This window comes from Crotalus tigris, unplaced genomic scaffold, assembly GCF_016545835.1.
Source record: "Crotalus tigris isolate CLP2741 ecotype Arizona unplaced genomic scaffold, ASM1654583v1 scf7180000017754.2947050, whole genome shotgun sequence".
Taxonomy (NCBI): Eukaryota; Metazoa; Chordata; class Lepidosauria; order Squamata; family Viperidae; genus Crotalus; species Crotalus tigris.
In genome coordinates, this window is record NW_024096616.1 from 1,954,208 (window position 1) to 1,977,820 (window position 23,613).

Consider the following 23,613-nt stretch of genomic DNA (forward strand, 5'->3'; position numbering starts at 1 on the left):
GGAGAGGACTTTCTGCTGTGCTTGCAATCGTCTCCCTCCAAGCTTCTTCAACCAAGTCTTGAAGCATGGAAAATTGCTTTATGCTACAAATTCCATTATTTCCATGTTAACTCTGACATGTTGGCTAGTACCCCTTTGCCTCATTCCTCCAAGAGATCCACTAGCCATCACAATCGGTTATGCTGAAAAAGTAGTTATAGCGGCGTAACCCGCTTGCGTACGGTTTGCAAAGTTTTTTTTCCCCCAGTAGTGTTCTTTGTTCATACAATGCCCTAAATCAGGGCTTTTCAACCAGTGGTACGGGTACCACCTGTGATACATTGACACCTGGCAGGTGGTACGCGACCATCCTAGAAAAGTAGCGGGGGAGGGGAATGAGCTGAACGGTGACAGCACCGCACAAGCCTGAGTGAGAGATGGCTGGAGCTTTAGTGCTGTCGTGGCTCAGCGGAAGCGTCAGGATCAATGGCGCTTTCCAGCTGATCGGCGCTTCTTCGGGGCTGTCAGGGCTCAGTGGAAGTGCCAGGATCAGCACCAGGCTCCAGCTGGAGCTCAGCGCTGATCCTGGTGCTTCTGCTGAGCCCTGAAGAAGCATCAATCAGTGGAAAGCAGCACTGATCCTGGCGCTTCTGTTGAGCCCTGAAGAAGCGCCGATCAGCTGAAATGTTGCAGCATCTCCAGGATCTTCTGATTTACATTCAGATGCTTGGCAACTGATTCATGTTTATGACGGTCACAGTGTCCCAGGGTCATGTGAAGTGACCAAAACCTGCTGTAACCATCCAGCAGATGGGGGGGGGAATAAAAACCAAACACCCCTCATCCCACCCCCACTGCCAATCCTCCAACAGAAAGGCTCACAACAATGAAAACCTTGGACAGGAGGAAGAGCGCCGCTGGGTGGGCAGGCAGGTGTCTTGCTCGGCTGTGGCTTGGGGGGGGGCACTTTTTTCAGTGCCATTGTAACTTCGAACAGACACTAAGCAAACTGTTGTAAGTCGAGGGCTACCTGTACTTCATCACTTTTTTTCTTTTTTGTCATGTTTTTAACCCCTTGCTAGGCGACGGGTCGTACTCGGATGTTGCCATATCCTAAAAGTGGTACAATGGGTGAAAAGGTTGAAAAGCCCTGCCCTAAATCACAAGCTAGCTGCATAGGCAAAAATGGCAGATGTTTGGTTTATAGTTTAATGCAGGGATCTCCAACCCCCGGTCTGAAGACTGGTACCGCTCATGGTCCATTGGGAACCAGATCGTGCAAGCGGCAGGTGAGCGCTCAAAACCATCCCCTCTTCTCCCTCCCCCCCCCCCCCGCTGCCACTGCCGGTCCACAGAGCAGGAAAGGTTTGGGGACAGCTGGTTTAATGTATTAGGCTACCAGAGGCAGTAATGTATGTTGTTACAAAATATGAAAATAATACAAAAGGGAAAGCAGGTGTTTGGAACAGGTTCTTCACATAAGTATTTTTAAGTAAGCCAAGTGTTTGTTTTGATCCTTCAATTACTCCATCCACACCTGCATAACTATGCAGTGGCATGTTGCATCAACTGGATCTGACCAAAGTATATTAAACCCATCTCTAGACATTCCGCCTTGTGGTGGTCAACCTAGTGTGGATGTCAGCAAAACAGGTGACTGGCAGGGTTCACTTTCTCTTTAAGAATTTAACCATGGCCTCAATCCTTTGCACTGTTACTATGGAAGGAAACCCATTAAAATGGTTGCAACTTGCTTCTAAAGGTCATGCATGGGATGTTCTGTGTAAGCCATTCTTTATATAGATCCCTTTCCCTGAAGTCGGCAGCGGCCCAAAATAAAGGCAGCATCCCCATCATGCTTGCCTTCTCATTGCACAGGCAAATGAGCATGTCAGGAATAATAGCATCATTAGCAATTCCTGAGCAAAATACCCCAGCATCTTCTTTCTGCAATTGCAGTTTTTCAAAGGAGAGGATATTCAGGCAGCCTGTGCGTTGCTAGAATATGAAAGGGTCAATCATCCACTTCAGCAGAAGAGTGCTTCATTAGTTGGTTACTTTTTTATTTTGCAGAAGCTTATAATTAAAATCATCTTAGTTTGTTATCAGTGATTATATATTCAGTGTATATCATTAACAGAACATAGACTAGGATTGGTGTATAAACTTGAGAGCCTATCAATTGGAAGTGTTTTAAAAACTTCTTTGCTTATCTAACTTGCTCAATAACAATTCTAAAGATTCTTATGTTAAAAATACTACAAAAGAAGGCATGCATACACACAGATCAAAGTTTAATACTCTACTAAGCTTTTCTTGGGGGAAAAATAAGCTATCTATGCCACCCAGTTAGAAAGGCTGGCCTTTCTGGAGTAAGGATGTCTCCTTCCATGTAAAGCATATTCCCCATCCTAGCATCTATAAAATGTATTGTGTAACTGCAACCTTCAAAATTCCTAGAGCAGTGTTTCTCAACCTTAGCAATTCTTAAGATGCGTGGACTTCAATTCATTGGCTCAGTTGACCCCAACCGTCTTAGATTGCCAAGGTTAAGAAACATTGTCCTACATGCTGGCCCAGGGTTCTGACCTTGGTAATCTCAATGCATCTGGTGGGGATCTGTTCAGGAAAGTTTTTTTAGTGGTTTTGTTCTAATCATATAAATGGTAAATAATATGAATAGGTGGGCTTTGTGAAATCAAGAGAGGCAATCTGAGGGAAATAAATCTTGCAAAGAAAGCATTTTGGAGAAATGTCATCTTTGCCATGTTTTAAATTCCTGTTTGATGGCAAATGGAACTATGGGACAGGATTGATGATGAAATATTTGCAGCGAATGAACTTCTCAACCGATTAACCATTAAAATTTGGTGGGGGGGAACATGATTATACAGGGAAACATCTAAATTTCTTGCTTGTGTGTTAAAGTCTTGGATAAGCATAAGTCACTTTTCTAAAAGTATAATTCTCCACTCAGCACTGCACTCAGTAATAATTAAGCTACTTTTCACCCTTCCTTCCTTTCCATTTAAGGATAATTCTTAAACTGATAAATCTAAAAGCGGTTGCTACTACTGTAATTCAGGAAATCCAACATCCAAGCAGAGCAAAAGTAAAACAAGCTGAAGATAATTTGGCTTTCTTAGGCTGATGAGCTGGCCTCCTTGTTTCATATTTTCTAAGGAGAAAAAAGAAAGGTGAATGGTAACCATATAGTTCCAGAAACAAAACTATTAGTTTTTTAGAGATATTAGTCTAATTTGGTCTCTCTAGAGTGGGAAAGTCCATGTCATATTTTCAAGATACAAACCAATCATGTATGTTTTAATCATATACTATAGCAGGGGTAGACAACCTTGGCTCTTTTGCTGGCTCAGGAATTCTGGAAGTTGAAATCCAGGAATCATAAAAGAACCAAGGTTGCTTACCCCTGTCCTATGGATTACTTACCCACATACTGCCACAAACTCCTTTTATTCAGACCTTTCTCCCTGCAAGTTATTCTAAACACCATTTATTGAATGCACAGCTGTAAATATGTAAGGTGCCATTACAATAAATTTGATCAAACCAATTCAAGAAAGTTGCTCATTTAGCTTTTATATCCATACCTGTGTTCTCCACACATGCGTATATCTAAAAAAAACTTTTTTTTGTTCCAGCATTATGAAGCGTAAAGCCATTTATATGTTCTGTAATCTAGCTGGACCTGCATCTAAAGCATTATAAGTATGGAATCTTTGAAACCTATACATCCAGCAGTATGTTAGGTCAATTGGATGCAGTCAAGATATTTTTTTCCTTTTCTTCAGAATAACATTTGAACTGCAGTTCTTTATTGCATGGTAGATATTTGTAGCTAATGTAAGATACAAGTCACTATTATTAGCATTTCTGAATCGGAGGTGGATAGCATTAGCTGGGAAATAAGGAGTACGTTGAAGAGCTATGGCGCTTATGTCCTTTACCCCTAGGCTAGCCCTACTTAACCTGCTATCTCCAGATAGGTGGGATTTCAAGACAGTTCCTAGCCAGCAAGTCAAAGAGTGTGCAAATAGAACATCCAGCCATCTAAAGAGTATTAAGTTGGGAGAGGCTGCCGTGGCAATTTGTGGGTAGGCATTTGGGGAAGCAGGATACTGCCCTAGAGAAGCCTCTGGTCAGATTGAATAGGATTCTTCTCAAGTCACCTGAAGAGAGCCATCAGTTTTGATCTCCAGAATAGGTCACATTCTCAGGATCCAAAATGCCTGCAAAGACAAAATATTAGCACATGTAAAGAGCTGAAAAATCTATTTCTTAATTTGAAAGAATTAATTCGTGCAATGTTTATTACCTCCTTGGGGGGTTTTTGTTTCAGGGCTGTGGTGAGTAGGGTGGACTGGTTCAGTGGGATGAGCTATTCCTATAAATATATATATATGTATATATATGTATATGAAATGGTTTACAAAGTAAAAAAGCAGTACAAGTTTCAAGAAAAAAAGAAATACAAGAAAAAAAGACAGAAAAGAAAAAAGATATAAAGAAGTGGCTTCTGATCTTTACAGCAGTTATAAATGCGTTTATATTTTGTCCTCCATCTCTATAGTTCTGTCATTGCTTCCTTCTTTCCATATTCTATCTTTTCTAACCCCATAAATCACAAGTTACTTTTTTCCATTTTCAGCAAAAACAAAACAAAACAATAAAGGGTATCTAGTTACTGATACATGTAGTTGTCTTTTCCCTAACCAAATTCCTACCTCTGCAAATGTCATTTTTACCAACATTCCTTTATTGTGTGTATTTCAAAATCTTCAGCGATCCTTTTTCCGGGAACTGTGCAACTGACACACTGTTTAGCCTTGGGATAAAGCTGTCCTGGTTTTACAAAAAGCCCCCTATTCTTCTAGACCAGTGGTTCTCAATCTTTTTAATGCCACAACCCCCCAACCGGTTGCAAGTCGAGGATTACTCAAATGGTCGTAAGTCGAGGACTACTCAACTGGTGCAGCACCATTTGCAGAATGGGACTTTTGGCAGGCTCAGCAGGGCAGAGACAGCCTGGACAATTCCTATTGTCTTTTGAAAGCCAATAGAATTAGACTCTATTCAAGAGAGTCTATTCTATTGGCTTTCAAAAGCCAATAGAATAAAAGGAAGTAGCACAGCTAAGGAAAAGGGAGAAAAAAATGGCGGACTGCATTGTTTGGCGACCCCCGTGAAATGATCGTTCGATCCCAAATGGGGTCCCGACCCACAGGTTGAGAACAGCTGTTCTAGAAGCAAAGTGCTTCTAGATTGAAAAATTCTGGACCATTAATGCATGAAGATTAGCTTTTTCCTGATCAGGAGGTACCTATACTTCTAGATTAGCTTGTCTATGAACAAGCAGCCCCTCCCTTTGGTCTAGATCAGGCATGTCCAATCTGAGCCCCACATGCAGCCCACATGCAGTAATGCGGCCCTACAATCGTAAACTTTTAACATTATTATGTGATTTTTAGCTATATTTTTCATGACTCAATTTACACGTACTTGAGTATGGATTATGTAGGCAACAATGGAACGCTGTGTAGAGCAGTGTTAACTTCACCTCCCATGCCCACCACACAGTCAAATAGAAATAGACAGCAATAACAAATATGTGTCTGATAATCTGAGGTGTGTGCCTGTGAAGACAGGTGTTTATTAATATTAATCCAACAAAAAAAAACATTCTAGGTTTTTTTGTTGGGAAGCAGACATGTAAGTTTTCTTATTTAATTATTGCACTTGGGCTTTCTGTATTAGTTTAATAAGTTAAAATAGCTTTTTAGCAGCTGTGATAGAATAACTGCAAAAATTAATTAAATGGTTCTTTGCTCATGACATTGATATAATTAGATATGCCATTGCTAATAATAGAAAAATAAATGGTTGCTTATTTTTTTTACGCGAGCACGGCTTCAACATCCTCTCGAAAGAAAACAAAACCCTAAAAAAGGAAAATTGTGGATTAAGAGTGCTCAATGGAAAATGGAGAATTGAATACTTTTTTGTCAAGACAAATAATAAGGCACTATGCTTAATTTGTAAGGAATCGTGTCAGTTTTCAAAGATTACAATTCAGCAGGAGATTATAGGTAAAAACATGCTGCCAAATTCGATGCATACCAAGAAACATTTTGTAAAAACAAAATCGCAGAATTTTTAAAAAGTCTGTCATCTCAACAATTTTTTTTAAACAAATTTACAACTCAAACAGACTCTATTGTGAAAGTTATGGGACAGAAAATCTGATGGCAAAAAAAATCAAAAACCATTTACTGATGGTGACTTTATTAAGCAATTTACAGAAAGTAGGAGAAATAATTTGTCCTGATTTTAAAAAATGGATTTTTCTAAAATCATTTTGTCTCACCAGCCTATAGCCCAGGGTTCTCAACCTTGGCAACTTTAAGACTTGTGGACTTCAACTCCCAGAATTCCTCAGCCAGCAAAGCCTTTATGTCAGCAAAGCTGAATGAAGAATTCTGGGAGTTGAAGTCCACAAGTCTTAAAGTTGCCAAGGTTGAGAACTCCTGCTATAGCCGGAGGGCATTGTATACATTTGTGAACAACTTTTTTCAAGAATGAAGCACACGAAAAGCAAAATTAGGTGGACATTTTCTGACGAGCACTTGAAAACTCACTAGGAATTGCAACCACTTCCATTGAACCAGGCATTTGATGCATTGGTTTTATAAAAACAAGCACAAATATCCCACTAATTTTATTTTTATATTATTGAAGGATGGTTGAAGGACCTCTGCCTCAGAGGAGAGAGATGCCAGAGCTAAAGGGGAAGGATCACCTGGAGGTCACAAAGGGGGGCAACTCATTCAAATGGTGATGGGCGGGGGGCATATAAATGGGACCCAAAGGGCAGGCTTTTGCAGGGGAAAGTATCACCTATTTTTAAGACCAGTGGTGTATTCCAGCCCTCTGAACTCATTCCCAGACACTACACATTAGTCTCTTGGAGGCCCAGGACTTTCGTTGTAATGATGAATGCCAAGCCCCACCCTCCTAATCTTATTAGGGAGAAGCAAATTGGCCTGGCATGCATTACCAAGATCCAGCTATCTCCAGAGGGCGGGAAGGTTCCCCTCTCAAAGATGTGCCGGGAGGGAGGGTGTTAGGGTTTGGCACCAACCAAGGCCACAGGGCAGGGGAGGGGGAGTGGCAGTTGTCATTCAAGAGTCTTTTGGCTTTCAGGGATCATGCTCCCCAAGTTTCTAGATGGGAGACCATGTTTCTGAGACGACACCGGATCAAATGGGAGCGTTGCTGCAATACCAGCTTCCCTGATGCGTAGCAACCTCCCTGCCTCAGCTGCTGGAGGCCAATCTGCTTCCAGGTGCAATTCAGGGTGTTGGTTATTACCTTTAAAGCCATCTAAAGCAGGGGTGTCAAACTGCCAACCCTCAGGCTGGATGCATCATGCCGAAATCGCGCCCACCGCATTGTCGGCAATGGGGAAAAAAAGTCATGATACATCGCGACACGTCATGTAATGTTGCGAGTTTGACACCCCTGATCTAAAGCATGAATCTGGGATATCCGTGGAACCATCTTTTCCCAGTGGGGTTGGCCTGTCCCACTCAAGGGGCCTACTGTGGATCCCATCAGCCAAAGAATTTTGACTGGTGGGATCCAGGAGAAGGGCTTTTTCTGCCCTGGCCCCATCCTTTGGAATATCTTGCACAGGAGGTAAGATCTGCCTTCTCTTTTTTACCCTTCAGAAAACACCTGAAAACTTGGTTAAGGTGTCCTGATGGAAAAGCTGTTGGCTGGAGGTGATTGGTGCATTAATAGAGAAGGCATTCCCCATTTCTTCATTCCAAACCTATGGACTTTTAGTTTAATTTTTTTTTTATTTTAATCTGTTTTTCTATTTATAATTGTCTGGATATTTGTATATTTTATCGCAAAGAAAGGTGAATGGTAACCATATAGTTCCAGAAACAAAACTATTAGTTTTTTAGAGATATTAGTCTAATTTGGTCTCTCTAGAGTGAGAAAGTCCATGTCATATTTTCAAGATACAAACCAATCATGTATATTTTAATCATATCCTATAGCAGGGGTAGGCAACCTTGGCTCAAGCAACTCAGAGTTGCTTCAGACTACAAGATGGGCGGCAAACAAATTTAATATTCATAACCATAGCCATCATATGAGTAACTCTCCCCCTTGATAGCAGAAAAAAGCTCTTTACCATCACAGTCTGGACGTCCAAGGATTGAAGAGCCCTCAATCTTTGTGCCATTTTTGTAGACACACCAGCAATAGCCACTGCTGGGAAGGCACTGCATAGGCAGATAGTTCCCCTTTTCATCACAATGGGCACAGAATCTTCCTGGATGGACACCCTTAACACACTCTTCCTTCTGACACTTGGTTTTCCCTTTAAAAAAAAAAAAAAAGGGAGAACCAAGGAAATGTAACGTTTAGAGCTGACTGCCAGTACTCTCGCTGTCCTTTTAAAGCACATGTAAATCACAATAACCACATCCCTTGCCTTCAGAAAAAAGCATATGATGATATGGAGTGTATGGCTGTCAGTGCAGGCTGTGGTGTCAATTCCCCTCAGCCTCGCCCAGCAAGGACAATAACAGAGTAACAAGTTGGAAGGGACCTTGGAGTTCTATCTAGTCCAGGGGTAGGCAACCTTGGCTCTTTTATGACTGGTGGACGTCAACTCCCAGAATTCCTGGGAGTTGTCATGTCATGCTGGCTCAGGAATTCTGGGAGTTGACGTCCACCAGTCATAAAAGAGCCAAGGTTGCCTACCCCTGGACTAGTCCAATCCCCTGCTCAAGCAGGAAACCCTATAATATTTCAGGCAAATGGTTGTCCGCTCTCCTTTTAAAAACCTCCAGTGTCGGAGAATGGCCAGGAATGGATGGAGTTGTCAAATATCCAAGATATTTGATCCTGGAGGGATCAGAGTTAATAATTGCAGTAGTTTATGATAGATTAGAAGTCATTGTGGACTTTCTGCGCATTAATTACAATAGATTGTTAACAGAGGGCTTTGAAGTTTAGCTTTGCTGTTGGCTGTTATCTATTCTTTCTTATAGTGGATAGATGTTAGTTCAAACTGATTTGGTAAACAGAGTTGTCAAAGTTCATAAACTGTGGATCTGTTTTCAAGGGAGGGAACTATTATGGTTGAAATATACTTATCGGTATTCAAGTGGGGGGGACAATTCATGGGTGTGGGGTTTTTTATGCCCATTTTTTGTCTTAGTTTATCATTATTGTTCTTGTTTTCTTTTTTCTTTTAGAGTTTATATTTTATGTTTGGATGTAAAATAAAAAAAAATATGAGAGGAGGAGTGGCGGGAGTTGTATTTCAGCTATGTCAGAAGAGGTGCAGTTCTCCAATGCTGATAAAATTAAATATGACAAATTTATGTATTGAGCATAATTCAGAAATGAAGTGTTTCTCAGAAGGTGGCACAACTACACTCCAGAAAACCAGTCTCTCAGGGAGAAGCACTCAGTACAGTTTGACCCAGGATGGTGGGGCTTTTGCATACACAACACACAACATTACAAGGGAAAGATAGCACCCAAGTCTTCTGTATAGCCCTTGCACCACACATAAGCAGTCTGGAAGCTCCAAGCAAAGTTTTAACATATGGCTTGGCTGACTGTGTCAGTTGCTCTTTAATCATCAAAACAGGTTGTTCCATTGTTGCTACACCAAGGAAAAGGGAAGGGTAAGGAAATAATGTTTTTTGTAACAATATGCCACTTTAATTAGGACAGCTATTTCATTGGGATGGCTCCCAGGGAAACCATTTAGCCTAATGAGAGCAAACACTAATGAGTAGTTTAATGAAGGTAGTATTAATATAAATTCCGCTAATGGGGGTAGTGGCTGATGACTGCTGGGTGGCTAATTGATATGAAAATCTCAGCCATGGGGGTTTGATTTCAAAAACCGCAGAAATCACAGAAGGAAGAATTCTTTTTAAATTCAAGATTGGTGCTCAAGTTTGTTACATAAAGTTACTGAACTTACTGAAGCGTTTTTGAATCATTTACGGAGGGAGTTGCTAAAATGCCTAAGATGGTCCCATGGGTTTTAAATTATACTGAAGAGGCTCTTAATTTGCACCTCTGGTCTTCCTTCCTCACAGATGCAACTTCTAGCTTGTAACTGAAGTATTAAATGAATCACTTATTGCCAGGTGTGGGGGGGAGGGGGGGAGAGAGAGAGAGAGGCACATTCTTCAGCTTTGTGACCTCCAGTGCTTTCTGGGCTCTATTACAGTATGAAAAGCTCATCAACCACCAGTCTCAATAAGTTAACAGGTACAGGTGATCCTCAACTTGCAACCTTTGCTTGTCAAAAGGCCACAAAAGGAGATCATGCGGCCCCAGGACAAACTGGTCATTAAGTCACTTTTTTTCAGTGCCATTGTAACTTTGAATGGTCACTAAATGAACTGCCCTAAGTCAAAGACTACCTTGTATTGCGTACATTTTGTCCATTGCCTCTTCTTTGTAGAAAGGCAAGGAGCTACAGATACAATGGATCCCCAAATCAGGCATCTTGTAGTAGCAAAACAATCAGTACTGCACAAATAGCTTGTTCCAAAAGCCATGCTACTTCTGTATTAATTGATCCAGAAAGACACCCGCCCCCACCAAATGATGTCCAATGTGTTGAAAGCAGTCCCTTCAATGGCTGACAGGGAACACCTGGCAAAGAAGAAGGGGCAACAAGAGACAGGAGTGGCTTGGCTGCTGCTTTTCACGTTAAGATCCTTCTTGTTCTCTTGCTCACTGAGATCAGCCCTAATCTGCTACTGGCATGGAGCATCACTCTTGATACATATAGACACCCAATAAAGATGGACATTTTCTTCCCAGCTTAAGACTTTGGTCAATTTACATCAAGAGGGGCTTTGAATGTTTTACACAATGAGTTATACCCAAATGGCAATATTCTTTGGCACCTCCTTCAGTAATTCCCCTGGACATGTTGCTCTCAGAAATATATTGTTGCAGGGCCAAAGACAAGGGGCTTATTTTATGCAAAAAAGGAACTGAAGGGCACAGAATATAATTTTACAGCTGGCAACAAGACTACTGAATTCAAGCAACATTTGCATGAAGAGAGGAGCAATACCCTTGGCATCAATTAAAAATACGTTTGCATCTAGAAACGCCTTCTAGGCAGAGCATTACCTTTGAGTGAGGGGCTTGCCTTGGCTTGTTTGAGAATGGAACCAAACTTCCATCTAGTTCCCACAAATTAGTCTGTTCAGGAAGGGAGTTTTTCCTCTTCCCACTCTCCATCCCAGCTAGTTTGGAGGATGGGAGGACCATGTAGGATGGAGAGAAGGAATTTATGGAAATGGCAAAATTCCCTTTGCAACAGAACAAGAGATTTCCATTTACAAGATGGGGCCTTTGAATTCCTTCACAGAACATGGGGCTTCTCTCCAATCAAACAAAGCAGTAAGTGCTGAGTTCTTCCCCTAAAGGACTCCTCTGCCCAGTGGTGTCCAATTCTAGAGGGTGGAGCTCATCTCTATTTCTTAGACAAGGGAGCCAGTGTTGTCTACAGATATTTCTGGAGTCATGTGGCCAGCACGACTTTACAGCGAGGTGCATGGAACACTGTTACCTTCCTATCAAAGTGGTGTCTGTTTATGTACTTGTATTTGCATGCTTTCAAACTGCTAGGTGGGCAGAAACTGGAGCAAGTAATGGAAGCTCACCCTGTTGTGCAACTCTCGGGTCTCAAATCCAGGTTGTCAGCTTTCCAGCTGACAAGCTCAGTGTCTTTAACCACTGAGCCATCGCACTCCCAACCCCATTCTTCCCTTATGAACCCTGATAATATGTACATGCACATTACAGTGTGCCCTGATGTGCCCAAGCTGTGCACTTCCTTGACCTCATCATCCAATATTGCTGGTCAGACATGCATATTTTGAGTATTTTTAAAACCAAACGCATCTTCCTGCAATTGGCTTTCTTCGTTATTATAACGCGAAGTACTGGAAGTCCTCAATGTACGACCACAAACCGAGCCCAAAATTTCTGTTGCTAAGCAAGGCAGTTGTTAGGTGAATTGTGCCTCATTTTATGACCCTTTTGCCACAGTTAAGTGAATCACTGCAGTTGTTAAGTGAATCATGAGGTTGTTAAATGAACTTGGCATTTCCCATTGACTTTGCTTGTTAGAAGCCAGCTGAGCTGATCACAAATGGTGATCACCCGACCCCAAGACAGGGCAACCATCATAAACACAGGTTAGTTGCCAAGTGCCCAAATTCTGATCACGTGATCATAGGGATGCTGCAACAGTTGTACCTGTGAAAAACGGTCATAAGTCACTTTCCTCAGGGTTTTTGTAACTTCAAATGGTCACTAAATGAATGGTTATAAGTCAAAGACTACCTGTGTTGTACTGTACTGATGCCAAAACAACTAGACACAAGGAAAGTATTTTTCCCCATGCCATCACTCTGCTAAACAACTAATTCCCACAACACTGTCAAACTATCTACCGTAGTAGGGCTGTATTACTATTATCTTTCTCATCTTTCCTATTACCTATTTCCTCATCCTTTTATGACTATAACTTTGTTGCTTGTATCTTACGGGTTATATTAAATGTTTTATTTTATTTAGTATCCTGGTATGATTTATGTTGATGGCTTATTTAGTATCCTATGACTATCACTAAGTGTTGTATCTTATGATTTCTGATGAATGTATCTTATGATCATGTTTTATCACTTGTTGCTTTTATGTACACTGAGAGCTTATGCACCGGAGACAAATTCCTTGTGTGTCCAATCACACTTAACCAATAAAGAATTCTATTCTATTCTATAAATAAAGCTTCATAGATCGGATGTAGGGAGATTCTATCCTGACCCTTCTGCATATACCTTAATATTTAACTTTCCTCACAAAGCTTGATAGCATCGCAATACTTGGAACTGCCTTCTAGAATATTGTTTGCTGTTCCTATTCATTTCCTACACCTTTTTAGGGTGATAAGCTTAAGCACAAGTAAAATATAGCATTTTGATCTGCTCTGAGTTGAATGTTGAATTCATCGTTTGGTTGCAAGAATTTCTTTAGTTCATGCTTAAAAGTTGTTTGTTTCCTTCAAGTCTAGCATATGTACCTTTTGTATTCTGTTTTTGGGCCATTTGGAAGATCAGCCACTTGTGTATCCAGGTTTCAAACTCCTGCAAACAGACCAGATATCATTACTGAAGGTTAATTGTATTAAATTAAGGCCATTATAGTTCGGCCCCTCTTTGTTAACCCCTTGGGGAATAATCAGTATCTTCTAAAGAGGGCTGTTGAAGATCCATGGGAAGCTGCAGATGCTTCTCATGTAAATAGAGAGGAAGGTAGAAATCCAGAGCCTTTCTGGTGGAACTATACGTGAACCTCACAGTGATAGTAGAAATCAGAATAAGGCAGTCCAGCATCTTGATAAGAATGAGAGAATCACAGAAGAGGGATGGGGGATCAGGGGAGAAAATCAAGGATATCTAAGGAGAAGGAACAGGATTCCAGGAACAACAGAGACTTACTTTCCAATCATTGTAAGCCATGCGGATCTTCAGCTGCCACATATTTTCCAGGAAGTTGCTTTTTAATTCAGGAAAAGTTCTGGTTGGGTTTTCTCGCTAAAGAAAGAAACATATTTACAGAAAAGATACAAGGGCCGTTGTTCAAGAGCACTAAGGCCAGGGTCATATGCTGATTATTCTTTTCATTTCATTTTGGCTTATTATGTGGCTAAGCCTTTGCAACTTGGTCAAGAAACTATGTTTAATACATGGTTTAGGATTATGCATAAATTCACATTATGCTAAACTATGCTTTGTTTAACTATGGCGTATTGAAACAACTGGTGTCCATTTCATGCAACATGTTTAGCCCAAATGAAGCATTGTGAGTGATGACTTTGTATGAACCAGGTTGATTACCAGGCTTAGTTTATACATCATGAGCAACTTGGTTTCAGCTGTCTAATGAAGTGCCATAATATGTAAGATCATCTAGTCATGACTGCAAGAGTTTTGCACGTTTGAACTGGATCACCTCTGCATTCTTCTGAACGGTAATTTAAGTAGAAAAGGAGTTGATGGGGTAGGTTGCTGGCATCCCTACCCCATAGTTTTCCTCCCTCCAATTTCCTTCTTAAATTCTCTTCCTTGTAAAGAATAAGGAAGCTGACCTTGATGGAGACATGCAGGTGCTACCTAGACAAAAGAAGCTGAAATTTTTTTTAAGTCCAGAAACAGATGACATTAGAAAGTGGTTTAGGCAGACACCTCCCTAATTCGTTGAATTATAGGAAGAAGGAGAAGGTGTAGTACAATGAGATTGTTGCAAGAGACTGTTATTACATCCAATGTCAGAGTTTTAGAAGGCTAAAGCTACTGTAGAGTTTATTTCCTAGCCTGGTCTACCTAATGGGGCTGACAATCGTCTCAGTAGGATTCCAAATCTAATGTAATTCTTATCACAAGAGAAAAGCAGATAGGCCAAAGAGGTTTTGAAACATCCATTTCACTCATCTGGTATAACTAACATCGAGTGTATGTGACTACATAGGCTGGGGAGTGGCCCTAAAACCCACAGATCAACCAAGAAGGGAACTTGAAATAAAAAGTACATCTCTCTTCACACAGTTAAAGTGAGAGCTCTTAGCAAGAGGAGCTCTCTGGCCAGGGCCCAAAGCAGTTACATAATTGACTGAAAAACCAGCACAGAATTACAGGTGTGCTTTGTTGCTTGAAGAAACAAACTGCTAATCAACTTAACCAGTGCAAACTGCTGCACCAAAAGTTCCAGCTTGATATGCTATGTTTTCACCAGCAGCTTCCTTAGATCTTGGCAGAAACTACTGCTAGGTTCTGTAAAATTTACTAAAGAAGGAATTTCCCACTCCCATTTTTCTCGGAGTTTGAGTTCCTCCACAGATTTTATGCATCTGCAGTCAAGGATCATTGCTGATTCTCATGTAGGGGAAAAAGTACTCATCAGTCAACTTCGCTGCTTGAAAAGCAAAGTGGATTAACAAGATTTACAAAAGTAGTGAAGTCTTTGATCTGATTCTAACTAGGAAGAAGGGCAAATTTTCTGCTGAGAATAGCTTAATGGTTGAGTTTAGATGCCAATCTGAATGAGCTTTCTTTCTAATATCTAACTTTCTTTCTAATATCCCATTTCTCTCCCTTGCTCTCAGTCTCCATGGCAGCCATCTTTCTCCGTCTTTTCTTCCTTCTTCTGTGGTAGGATAAGGACACCTACTCTTTCTAGGCATTAGAATAGTTTTCTTACAAAATCTTTTACAATTAAGCTAGGGGACATACAGGTAGTGCTCAACTTATAACCATTTGTTTAGTGACCATTCAAAGTTGCAACACCACTGAAAAAAGTGACTTATTACTATTTTTCACACTTACAACCATTGCAGCATCCCCATGGTCATGTGATGAAAATTTGGATGCTTGGCAACTAGCATGTATTCATGACGGTTGCAGTGTCCTGGGCGTCATGTAATCCCCTTTTGAAATTTCTGACAAGCAAAATCAGTGAGGAAGCCAGGTTTACTTAACGATCGGTAACTCAACTGCAGTGATTCACTTAACAACTGTGGCAAGAAAGGTCATAAGAAAGATCACAAAACTCACTTTAACAACTGTCTTGCTTAGCAATGGAAATTTGGGACTCAGTTATGGCCATAAATCGAGAATTGCCTGTATGCATTCTTACAACCCCAGTCATTTAGCCAATCTATATGATCTGGGGGCACTACAGTTAAAATTTGGGTCTCATATAAGCAACCTAGCCTTCCTTTTCTTTCTAAATCCTGCCTGCTCTCCTGCTGTCACAATCTTACTAGGGATGGAGATACCATCTTGCCCAGTTTCTCCACCAGGACAATCCATTTTCTGACAACTTTGGCAGGCCTATCCGGAACACAGTTTTGCAGGAAGGTGACCTTGCCATTGTCTTCTTGCGTTTAAGGCTACATACTGTGTCCAAACTGCATGCTTCTCCCCTAATGCCTAATGCTGGGTGGAAGGTAGGTTCAAGAAGGAGCCATAGACTTGAGAGGAGCTTGAGCACAACAGCATGTGGTGCAGTGTGTGTGTGTGCCTTATTCCTCAAATTTTCATGCCTCACTGCATGCAGATTTGTTGGACTATCCACAATCCAGACACAATGCTTTGTCAAAAATGCAAAAGTAACAACACGAGAGCCTTACCAAGAGCAGACGTTTGACTTGATCCTCAGTGCTGTTAGTCAGCTTGTTTTCCATCTGCAAAAACTGTGGAAAAGAAAATAGGGATTTAGAGAAGGAAAAGTGAAAATTAGAAAGAGCTCCCATTTCCCTGGAATTATGGTACATAGGTGGCATGTCTATTTTTGTGATCATAAGGGAGGGAAGAAACGAGGTCACTTAAACATAACAGTGCCTCGTTTTGTGTGTATCATCTCTAAATACACTTGTGCATAAATTTCTAAACATGTGCAATTTAGTTTGCAAACGCCATGAAAGTTTGTGCAAAAACATGTTGCCTTGAGAATACTACATAACCCTTGGTTGAGGTGCTGTGAAAGGTGAACTTTTAAAACTAGCCAGTTTTTCAGAATTTGCAGAACTGCCCACTGAAGTAGCTCAAGATCATGGGAATTCAACACACATAGACAACAAAAAGCCATGGGAAAGAGCAGTGGCCTTCACTGTCTCTCCTATTTACCTCTGGTTCATTCAGGGCCAAAGGCATCACATTAGCTATTGCCATCTTTGGACCTGACCGGACATCTGTGGGAAGAAAGAAAACTGTAAAATACAGAGAGAAAGAGATAAACATAAGAGCATTCACAAGTGCCTTCTACCCTTATAGTTGTGTCAAAGCAGGAACATAAGAATTTGAGTCCCTGGCTATAATCCAGACAAATCTCTGAAGCATGTTTACCTTTGTGCATGTGTGAGTGTGCCCAGTAGAAATTTTGGCTTGCTTTCTTTGAGTCAGAAACCCTGTCCGTCATACTCAACCACAAATTACTTTCAAAATCCCTTTTCCTACCGGATGGCTTTTTCCAAGCAGGATTAAATAAAGAGATCATGATGACCTGTGCAACTACAAACAAGATGTCACAAGCAAACCTTGTCTGAGGGTCATCTATCATCTTTGTGCTCTGCAGCTAAAAGTGAAAGGGGGGAGTAGGTTACTAACTTTTAGAGATGCTGCCAGTCAGGGAGTCCAGTTTCAGTTGCTGGGTGTTCTTGGTCAGTTTGTTGATCTGGTTGTCATGTTGATACACAAAGTAGACAGTCACAGCCTGGCCAGCGAGGAGCAAGGCCCCCAGGAGAGAAAAGACAGTGTAGGCAGTCCCACGGCTGCAAGAACTTCTGCCAAATATAAGAGGTGTGTGTCAGTACTCACCCAGTCATCCTAATGTCTATCCCTCCCTCTCTAACCCGAGGTCCTATACTGAAACATCTGCATTGAAGTGATGATGAATGCACATCTGCAGGATTCTGCTAGGGATACCCTTTGCTTAGACATTTCTTCCATTTATTAATGCAAACCTCTGCCTGTTGCAGTAATTACCAGGTTAGTTGAGATAGCAGGAAGACTCCATGATCCACGCTCCTTGTGGTTTCATTAAAATTAAAAAGAACTATAGAGAAAGAGCAAATGAAGGTGTTATGTCCTGAGCCTTGCAAGCAGGCTCGGCATTTGCAGGCAGTCCCGGGCAGGTGCAAACTGCCTGGGACCAGACAGGCTGTCACCAGCGCTTGTGCGCATGCGCGGGTGCTGGCACACGAAAAGTAACACATTGACCGGGGAAAGGCCTATATAAGAGGCTGAGAGTTTTGGACGTTGCCGGAGTATTCGATCTGTAAGCTGAATGAAGAATAAAGTAAATCTGAGAACTACAACTGCTTCTCGTGTCTTGCCATTTCACGAGGGACGCAACAGAAGGCATTACAGGTAGTCCTCGATTTACAACAATTTGCTTACTGACCGTTCAAAGTTACAATGTCAATGAATAAAGTAACTTATGACTATTTTTCCACATTTACGACCGTTGTTGCATCCCTGTGATCAAAATTCAGATGCTTGGCAGCAGACTCATATTTATGAGGGCTGCAGTGTCCTGGGATCACGTGATCCCCTTTTGTGACCTTCTGGCAAGCAGAGTCAGTGGAGAAGCCAGGTGTCATTAATTTAACAAATGCAGGGATTCACTGAACAATTCTGGCAAGAAAGGTCATAAAATGGGGCAAAATTCAATTAACAAATGACTCACTTAGCAACTCACTTTGGCACAATTGTTGTCATAAGTGGAGGACTACCTGTATCTTTTTCCCTTTCCCTCATGGAAATCCCTCCCTTTGGAAGTTGCCAAATGTAGCATAGCATAGAGCTGTGGTGGTGAACCCGTGGCATGCAAAGCTCTCTCTGTGGGCATGCACGCCTTCGCCCCAGTCCTAGATCTTCAGCTGGGTTTTATAAAATCTTTTCACTTTAGGCCTCCACCGTGTGCAAAAAAAAAAAAAAGGTTCAGTCAATCAATCAATTTCAACTTCTCACGGAAAAAAAAAGATCTCACAAAGTTGGAATTGATTGATTGAACTTTTTAGTCCCACCCAGTCTGCCATTACCACCGCAGCCACACCCACCCAATGGGCCACGCCCACCCAAATGGCCATACCCAGGCAATGGGCTACACCCAGGCAATGGACCACATCCACCCGGCACCCGATGATACATAGGTGGGTTTTGGGTTGCAGTTTGGGCACTCGGTCTCTAAAAGGTTCGCCATCACTGGCATAGAGGCATTTAAGTATATACTCCACCACCACCCACCTGAGCAAACAGTGCAGGGAACTGAAAATGGGAAAGAAGAGAAAAAAGCTCATCCACCCAACCTGCTTCTTAAAAAAAATATGAGATCTGCTCGTTGTACCTCCTGGTATCTTAACAAGTGGTTTTAAAACCTTAGAACTCCATAATTTCTCAAAGGAAGTTAGTAAATGACCAATAATGTAGATATCTCACTACAGTGGACGACTTGACAATAACTATCTTTAGATTGTTCTTAAAATAGAGGTAGAAAATCACGGACTAAAATGAGAGCTCCCCCCCCCCATTTTTCTCCCTCTTTTGCAACTCTCCTGCAAGATAAAGATATGTTTTATATATATATATATAACACAGACCAAACTGGATACAGTGTAATAGGCTTTAAATTTAAAAGAAAATTATACATGGCCAATTAAAAAAAAAAAGTCCCCTACCAAATTATAGAAAATCCCCTATCTTCCCCTCCCAAAGCTCACAAAATGACCGGGTCCAAAAACAAAATTGGGAAATTCCCAAGAGACCTTTATCTGATCCATTAATTTGGATCTGTTGCTTGGAAAATAGAAGTTGAAAGTGAAAGAGAAGAAATATTTCACTGCACAACATGAGAGTATAACAAATCGAAGTTTTTGTTCTGGCCACTTCTCTTGCACATGTGCACTTTATGACTGTTTCAGGAAAATCCACAGTGTGTGTGGTCAAAAATAATCAAGATGTGTGACATGTACAAAACAGGCGGAGTTTTATATTGACTGATTATAGAAGCAGTTACAGGTTACAAAGGACTTTTGAAAAGTCACCAGTTTTTTTTTTAAAGATGGATACATTGGGCAACACTGTCCTAGAAAAGGCTTTTCCATGTGCCAAGTTTTATATGCAGGTATAAGTAACGAAGAGGGACTTTCAGTATGGTTTCCTTCAACTGTGTGCAGAACTAGCGTGTTTGTTTAATCTTGTCAAATATTATATCTGCTTGCTGCTAGAATGGTTGTGTCTTCTCCAGACAATTCTGGAAAAGAGGCAAAAACTGAAATACATTAACTGACATGACAACTGGGGAAAAGTCCTTCTGGCAGGTTAAAGAATTCCACTTATGATCATCTTCTAACTAATTATCATAAAACTACATTGCCTGATTGCTCAAGATTTATTTCTGTCAATATCAGTAAGTTTTAAAAGATGAAAAAGTCCTCAGTTAACTACATTCTCGTTGACTGCATTCGTGCACAATACTTGGCAGCATTACCGATGTGATTCACTTTCTTCCAGAATGTTCTTTCAACTTCCTGATTTAGAAACTCCAGGTAGTTCCCCCACCTAAGTACCAACCAGGATAGACCTTCCTTCTGAGATCTTCTGAGATCACATAGTGTTGGGTAGATATTGCCATTCACCGAGTGTCCCAATATACTCTGGGCAGTATTCCATTTTAAAATAACTTAAAGTGGATTCAAAAGCAGAATATACTGGGGTTTTGGCTTTAAAAAAAAAACTCTCTAGGGTTTAGCATTTTAGTTGCAAGTTATGCCAATATGCACTCAGTAGGAACTAGAAAGTGTGCTCCTAACTGAAGTATAGATGAGAGGTTTTTGAACACATTTCACCCTAGCAACAGCTAATCATCTGGAATCTATTAAATGATTGGCTTTGATTATTGGATGTCTTATAGTGTCCATAGCCAGCTTTACAGCGCTATAATTCCCCCAAAATGGTCTCCATTAATAAGGATTACTTTTCCCCATACAGCATCTGATGACATAAGATACAACTTTTGACACCGTAAAAAATATAAATGTGGTGTGGGAATATGAGAACCCAAATTCACATTTCTGCTGATTTATGAAGCCCTGAACATTTTGCAGGAGTATTGTAAAAGTAACACAGTAGACTTTTAGCTTTTCTTAAAGAAGTGGTAAGATGCCTATGTAATGAATTTTGGGGAGCAAAAATGAAAGCAATATTGTCCTTTTTTGTAAAAAAAATGTACGAAGTAGTTCTATAGGGCAGAATAAATAATGACGAAAAAGCAAACAGGACAATTGGTGACTACAAGTATGTTTTAAAAATGAGACTTTCAATGCAACAAAACAAGTGAATATTTTTTTACCGCTTAGAAAGGAAGAAAAAGGAGAGGAAGAGAGAATTGAGTTGTATTTTCAAAGCACCATTGTAAAAAAAAAAAAAAAGGAAAACGGTGAAGTACCAGAGAAAATTTATAATTCTTTGCCAGCGATTAAAAAATAGCTCCAATACTTATTTAGTTTTAGCACATAACTTAATATGTTGTTAAACATATTATGGCTGAGGCCTCCATACAGCCTGATTGGTTTTCTTAAGCACCAGGCACTGTGTCTCAACTTTTTGGTGAGCTAGAGAGATGTGACCTTGATTGATTGTGCTAATGAAGCAAGCCAGGCATGAAAAGATTCAGGAGTAAGAAATATATCTAACCTTGAACAAGGTTTATAATCTTGTGCTAAGTCAAAATATGGTTGATTTGAGACTTAGCATATAGTGTGAACCCAGCCATTGTGATTTATAAAACATAGTTTATGATGTGGCATGAGTGTAAAGCCAATTCAATAAATCATAGTTTAACAAAAAATAAAAATAATCTAAGCAATATCATCCTACATATGTTTATTCACACAACCCCATGGATACAAATGGGCTTATTCCCATGTAAATTTTCATAATGCGACAGCTTCAGTGCTTCCCATGACTGCTTTTTCTTCCATTAAATCTGTATAATCCATACCATGACTTTTGCCACCATATTCCCTCCAGATGGAAAAATTATCTCCCATTTAACATAATGACCAGCATGTGAGAGGGGATGCTTGGAATTGTAAACCAACCCATGTGGAGGGCATCATAGACTGAGGGTCAGCTTAAACGCTTGTCTTAATTCCTTCTAGTATCAGCACTGATGTTTCTGGACACAATGGAGGTGTTGCAGAAGGACCAACCAATTACCATCTTTCTCACCTACATCAAATGTCCCCTATTTTTCAATACAATGGAGGGTGCAATACTGAAACTCAAAACTCAGCCCAAGGAAATAAAGGAGTGGTAGCTACAAATACCTTGCTTGTGGTTGAGATGGTGGGAGAAGAATATGGTCTTCCTCCATGGTCTTAATTGCCTCAGTTCTGCAGAGTTCTGGCAGTGAGCTTGATGACTGGAAAATGGGAACTTTTAAAAAGTTTGCTGGGCTTTTCAAGTGGTTCTTGAAAGGCAAATGAAGGAAGTGAAAGTTGAAAGTAATAGGTAACTGGAAATACCCTTCGATACTCTGCCCACTTTATTATCATGAAGTAATCTAATTGGGCATTTTTATTTCAGATTTAATTTCTAAGAGATGTCATTGGCTACTCATATGACATCACCTGTTGGCAGGCAGCCTGTGGCTGTTCTTTGTTTCATCCAATACTTAGCATGCAATCTCTTTCTCAAACTGGCTTTTACCATAGGTAATGATTTTGTAGCTACTTCACCAAAGAATAAATGCTACTGGGAACAAAGAATTGTGAGATGTTAGGAGCTCTGTACAGATACATAGACATTCCTTTAAATTCAGGTCAAATAACAGACTGAATAAATTGTAGTTCATGTTCACAGCTTTTGTTCATGTAGATGTTGTCTCCCTATTCCAGATATTTTGACTCTTTCCATACACAAAATGGTGTCTTTTCCTGAGAGTACTTTTGCATGCGTTTTAATGAATGACAACTGACAGGAATCTAGCATCTAGTTTAGGATCCATTCCATCCCTCAATGAAAAAGCTTTTGTAGGTAAAATTCTCACTGAAACTTCAGCCCCGGAACAGGATGTGGAATTCTGAACTTTGAAGAGCCTTATCCTCAACTAGTTCTTGTTGGAAAATGATTGAGGGAAATTTCCAGTTTAGTTTGCAAATTCCTAGTCAATTCTTACATCCAGATCAGAGCAAGAATACACCACTCAGTTCAAAATCTATCTCTGTAACTATATCATTTTATTAAGTATCAGGAAATATCAAAACATTGACTGGCAAAAAACAATTAAAGGCAAAATCAAGAAAAAAGACATTAAAAGGCAAGAATTTACATTATCTATACATTATCTACCAAAAAGGATCACTCCAAAGAATTTTTCAGAACCACTGAATCAATATATTAAACAATTAGCAAGGACATCCAAAAAGGAATCATCTTTGGTTATTCCAGCTATAACTCATAATGGCAATGGAATAGAGATGGGAAGTAGGATATTAGTTGATAACTCCTTCATTCTGCATTGTGGAAATAACTGTTTTTGGATAAGGATAATGCAGTATTTCTCAATTTGAGATTAAGAAACATTGGAATTACAGTATATGCCCAACAGTTCTTATAGGCCCCTTAGCGGTGCTAAAACAAATAGCAGTATGGCTGTTATTTCATTTATTTTAAAATAATTTTTTGAAATAGATCAGAGGCTCAGTTTTGTCAGGCAGAAATTTTAAATTTAGGCTACAATTGGTAATAGACTAAGATACAAAGAGATGATCTGAGAATCTGGACAGTTTCCTAATTTGTAGTATTATATTATAAGATAAAATCCAGCATAACAAATAGATTTTGCTGGTCGGTTGGGCTTTCCACTCATCTTCTCTCCTTTGAAGCCCTTTTTAATCTAAAATCTACTTGAGATGAGTCCTAATCCTCAGCAGCAGGGTTTAAATTAGTGGTTCTCAACCTGTGGATCGCAACTCCATTT

General features: G+C 40.3%; 1 protein-coding gene across 2 annotated transcripts; it reads right to left on the minus strand.

The window, feature by feature from the left end:
• Positions 1-2,021: 2,021 nt before the first annotated feature.
• CD74 (CD74 molecule) lies at positions 2,022-22,127 on the minus strand. Of its 2 annotated transcripts, XM_039340890.1 has the most exons (10): positions 21,959-22,127; positions 17,235-17,410; positions 16,755-16,819; positions 16,259-16,321; positions 13,569-13,664; positions 13,151-13,214; positions 8,204-8,392; positions 4,316-4,384; positions 4,170-4,229; positions 2,022-3,157 (listed from the first exon to the last, which is right to left on the minus strand). In XM_039340890.1, exons 1-9 carry the CDS (start codon positions 22,003-22,005, stop codon positions 4,183-4,185), a joined length of 816 nt encoding a protein of 271 aa, XP_039196824.1. In that variant the 5' UTR covers positions 22,006-22,127; the 3' UTR covers positions 2,022-3,157; positions 4,170-4,182. The 2 variants fall into 2 exon arrangements, with proteins under 2 accessions (XP_039196824.1, XP_039196825.1); XM_039340891.1 differs by lacking the exon at positions 4,316-4,384.
• Between the last annotated feature and the right edge of the window lie 1,486 nt (positions 22,128-23,613).

Bases quoted from the DNA above. Each gene is read 5' to 3' on its own strand.
- CD74 (XM_039340890.1), bottom strand. From the start codon at position 22,005: ATGGAGGAAGACCATATTCTTCTCCCACCATCTCAACCACAAGCAAG. The intron at 16,820-17,234 runs GTTAGTAACCTA...TTCTTCCCACAG, and splicing joins GACTGGCAGCATCTCTAAAA to ATGTCCGGTCAGGTCCAAAG. The intron at 4,230-4,315 runs GTAATAAACATT...TTGTCTTTGCAG, and splicing joins AACAAAAACCCCCCAAGGAG to GCATTTTGGATCCTGAGAAT.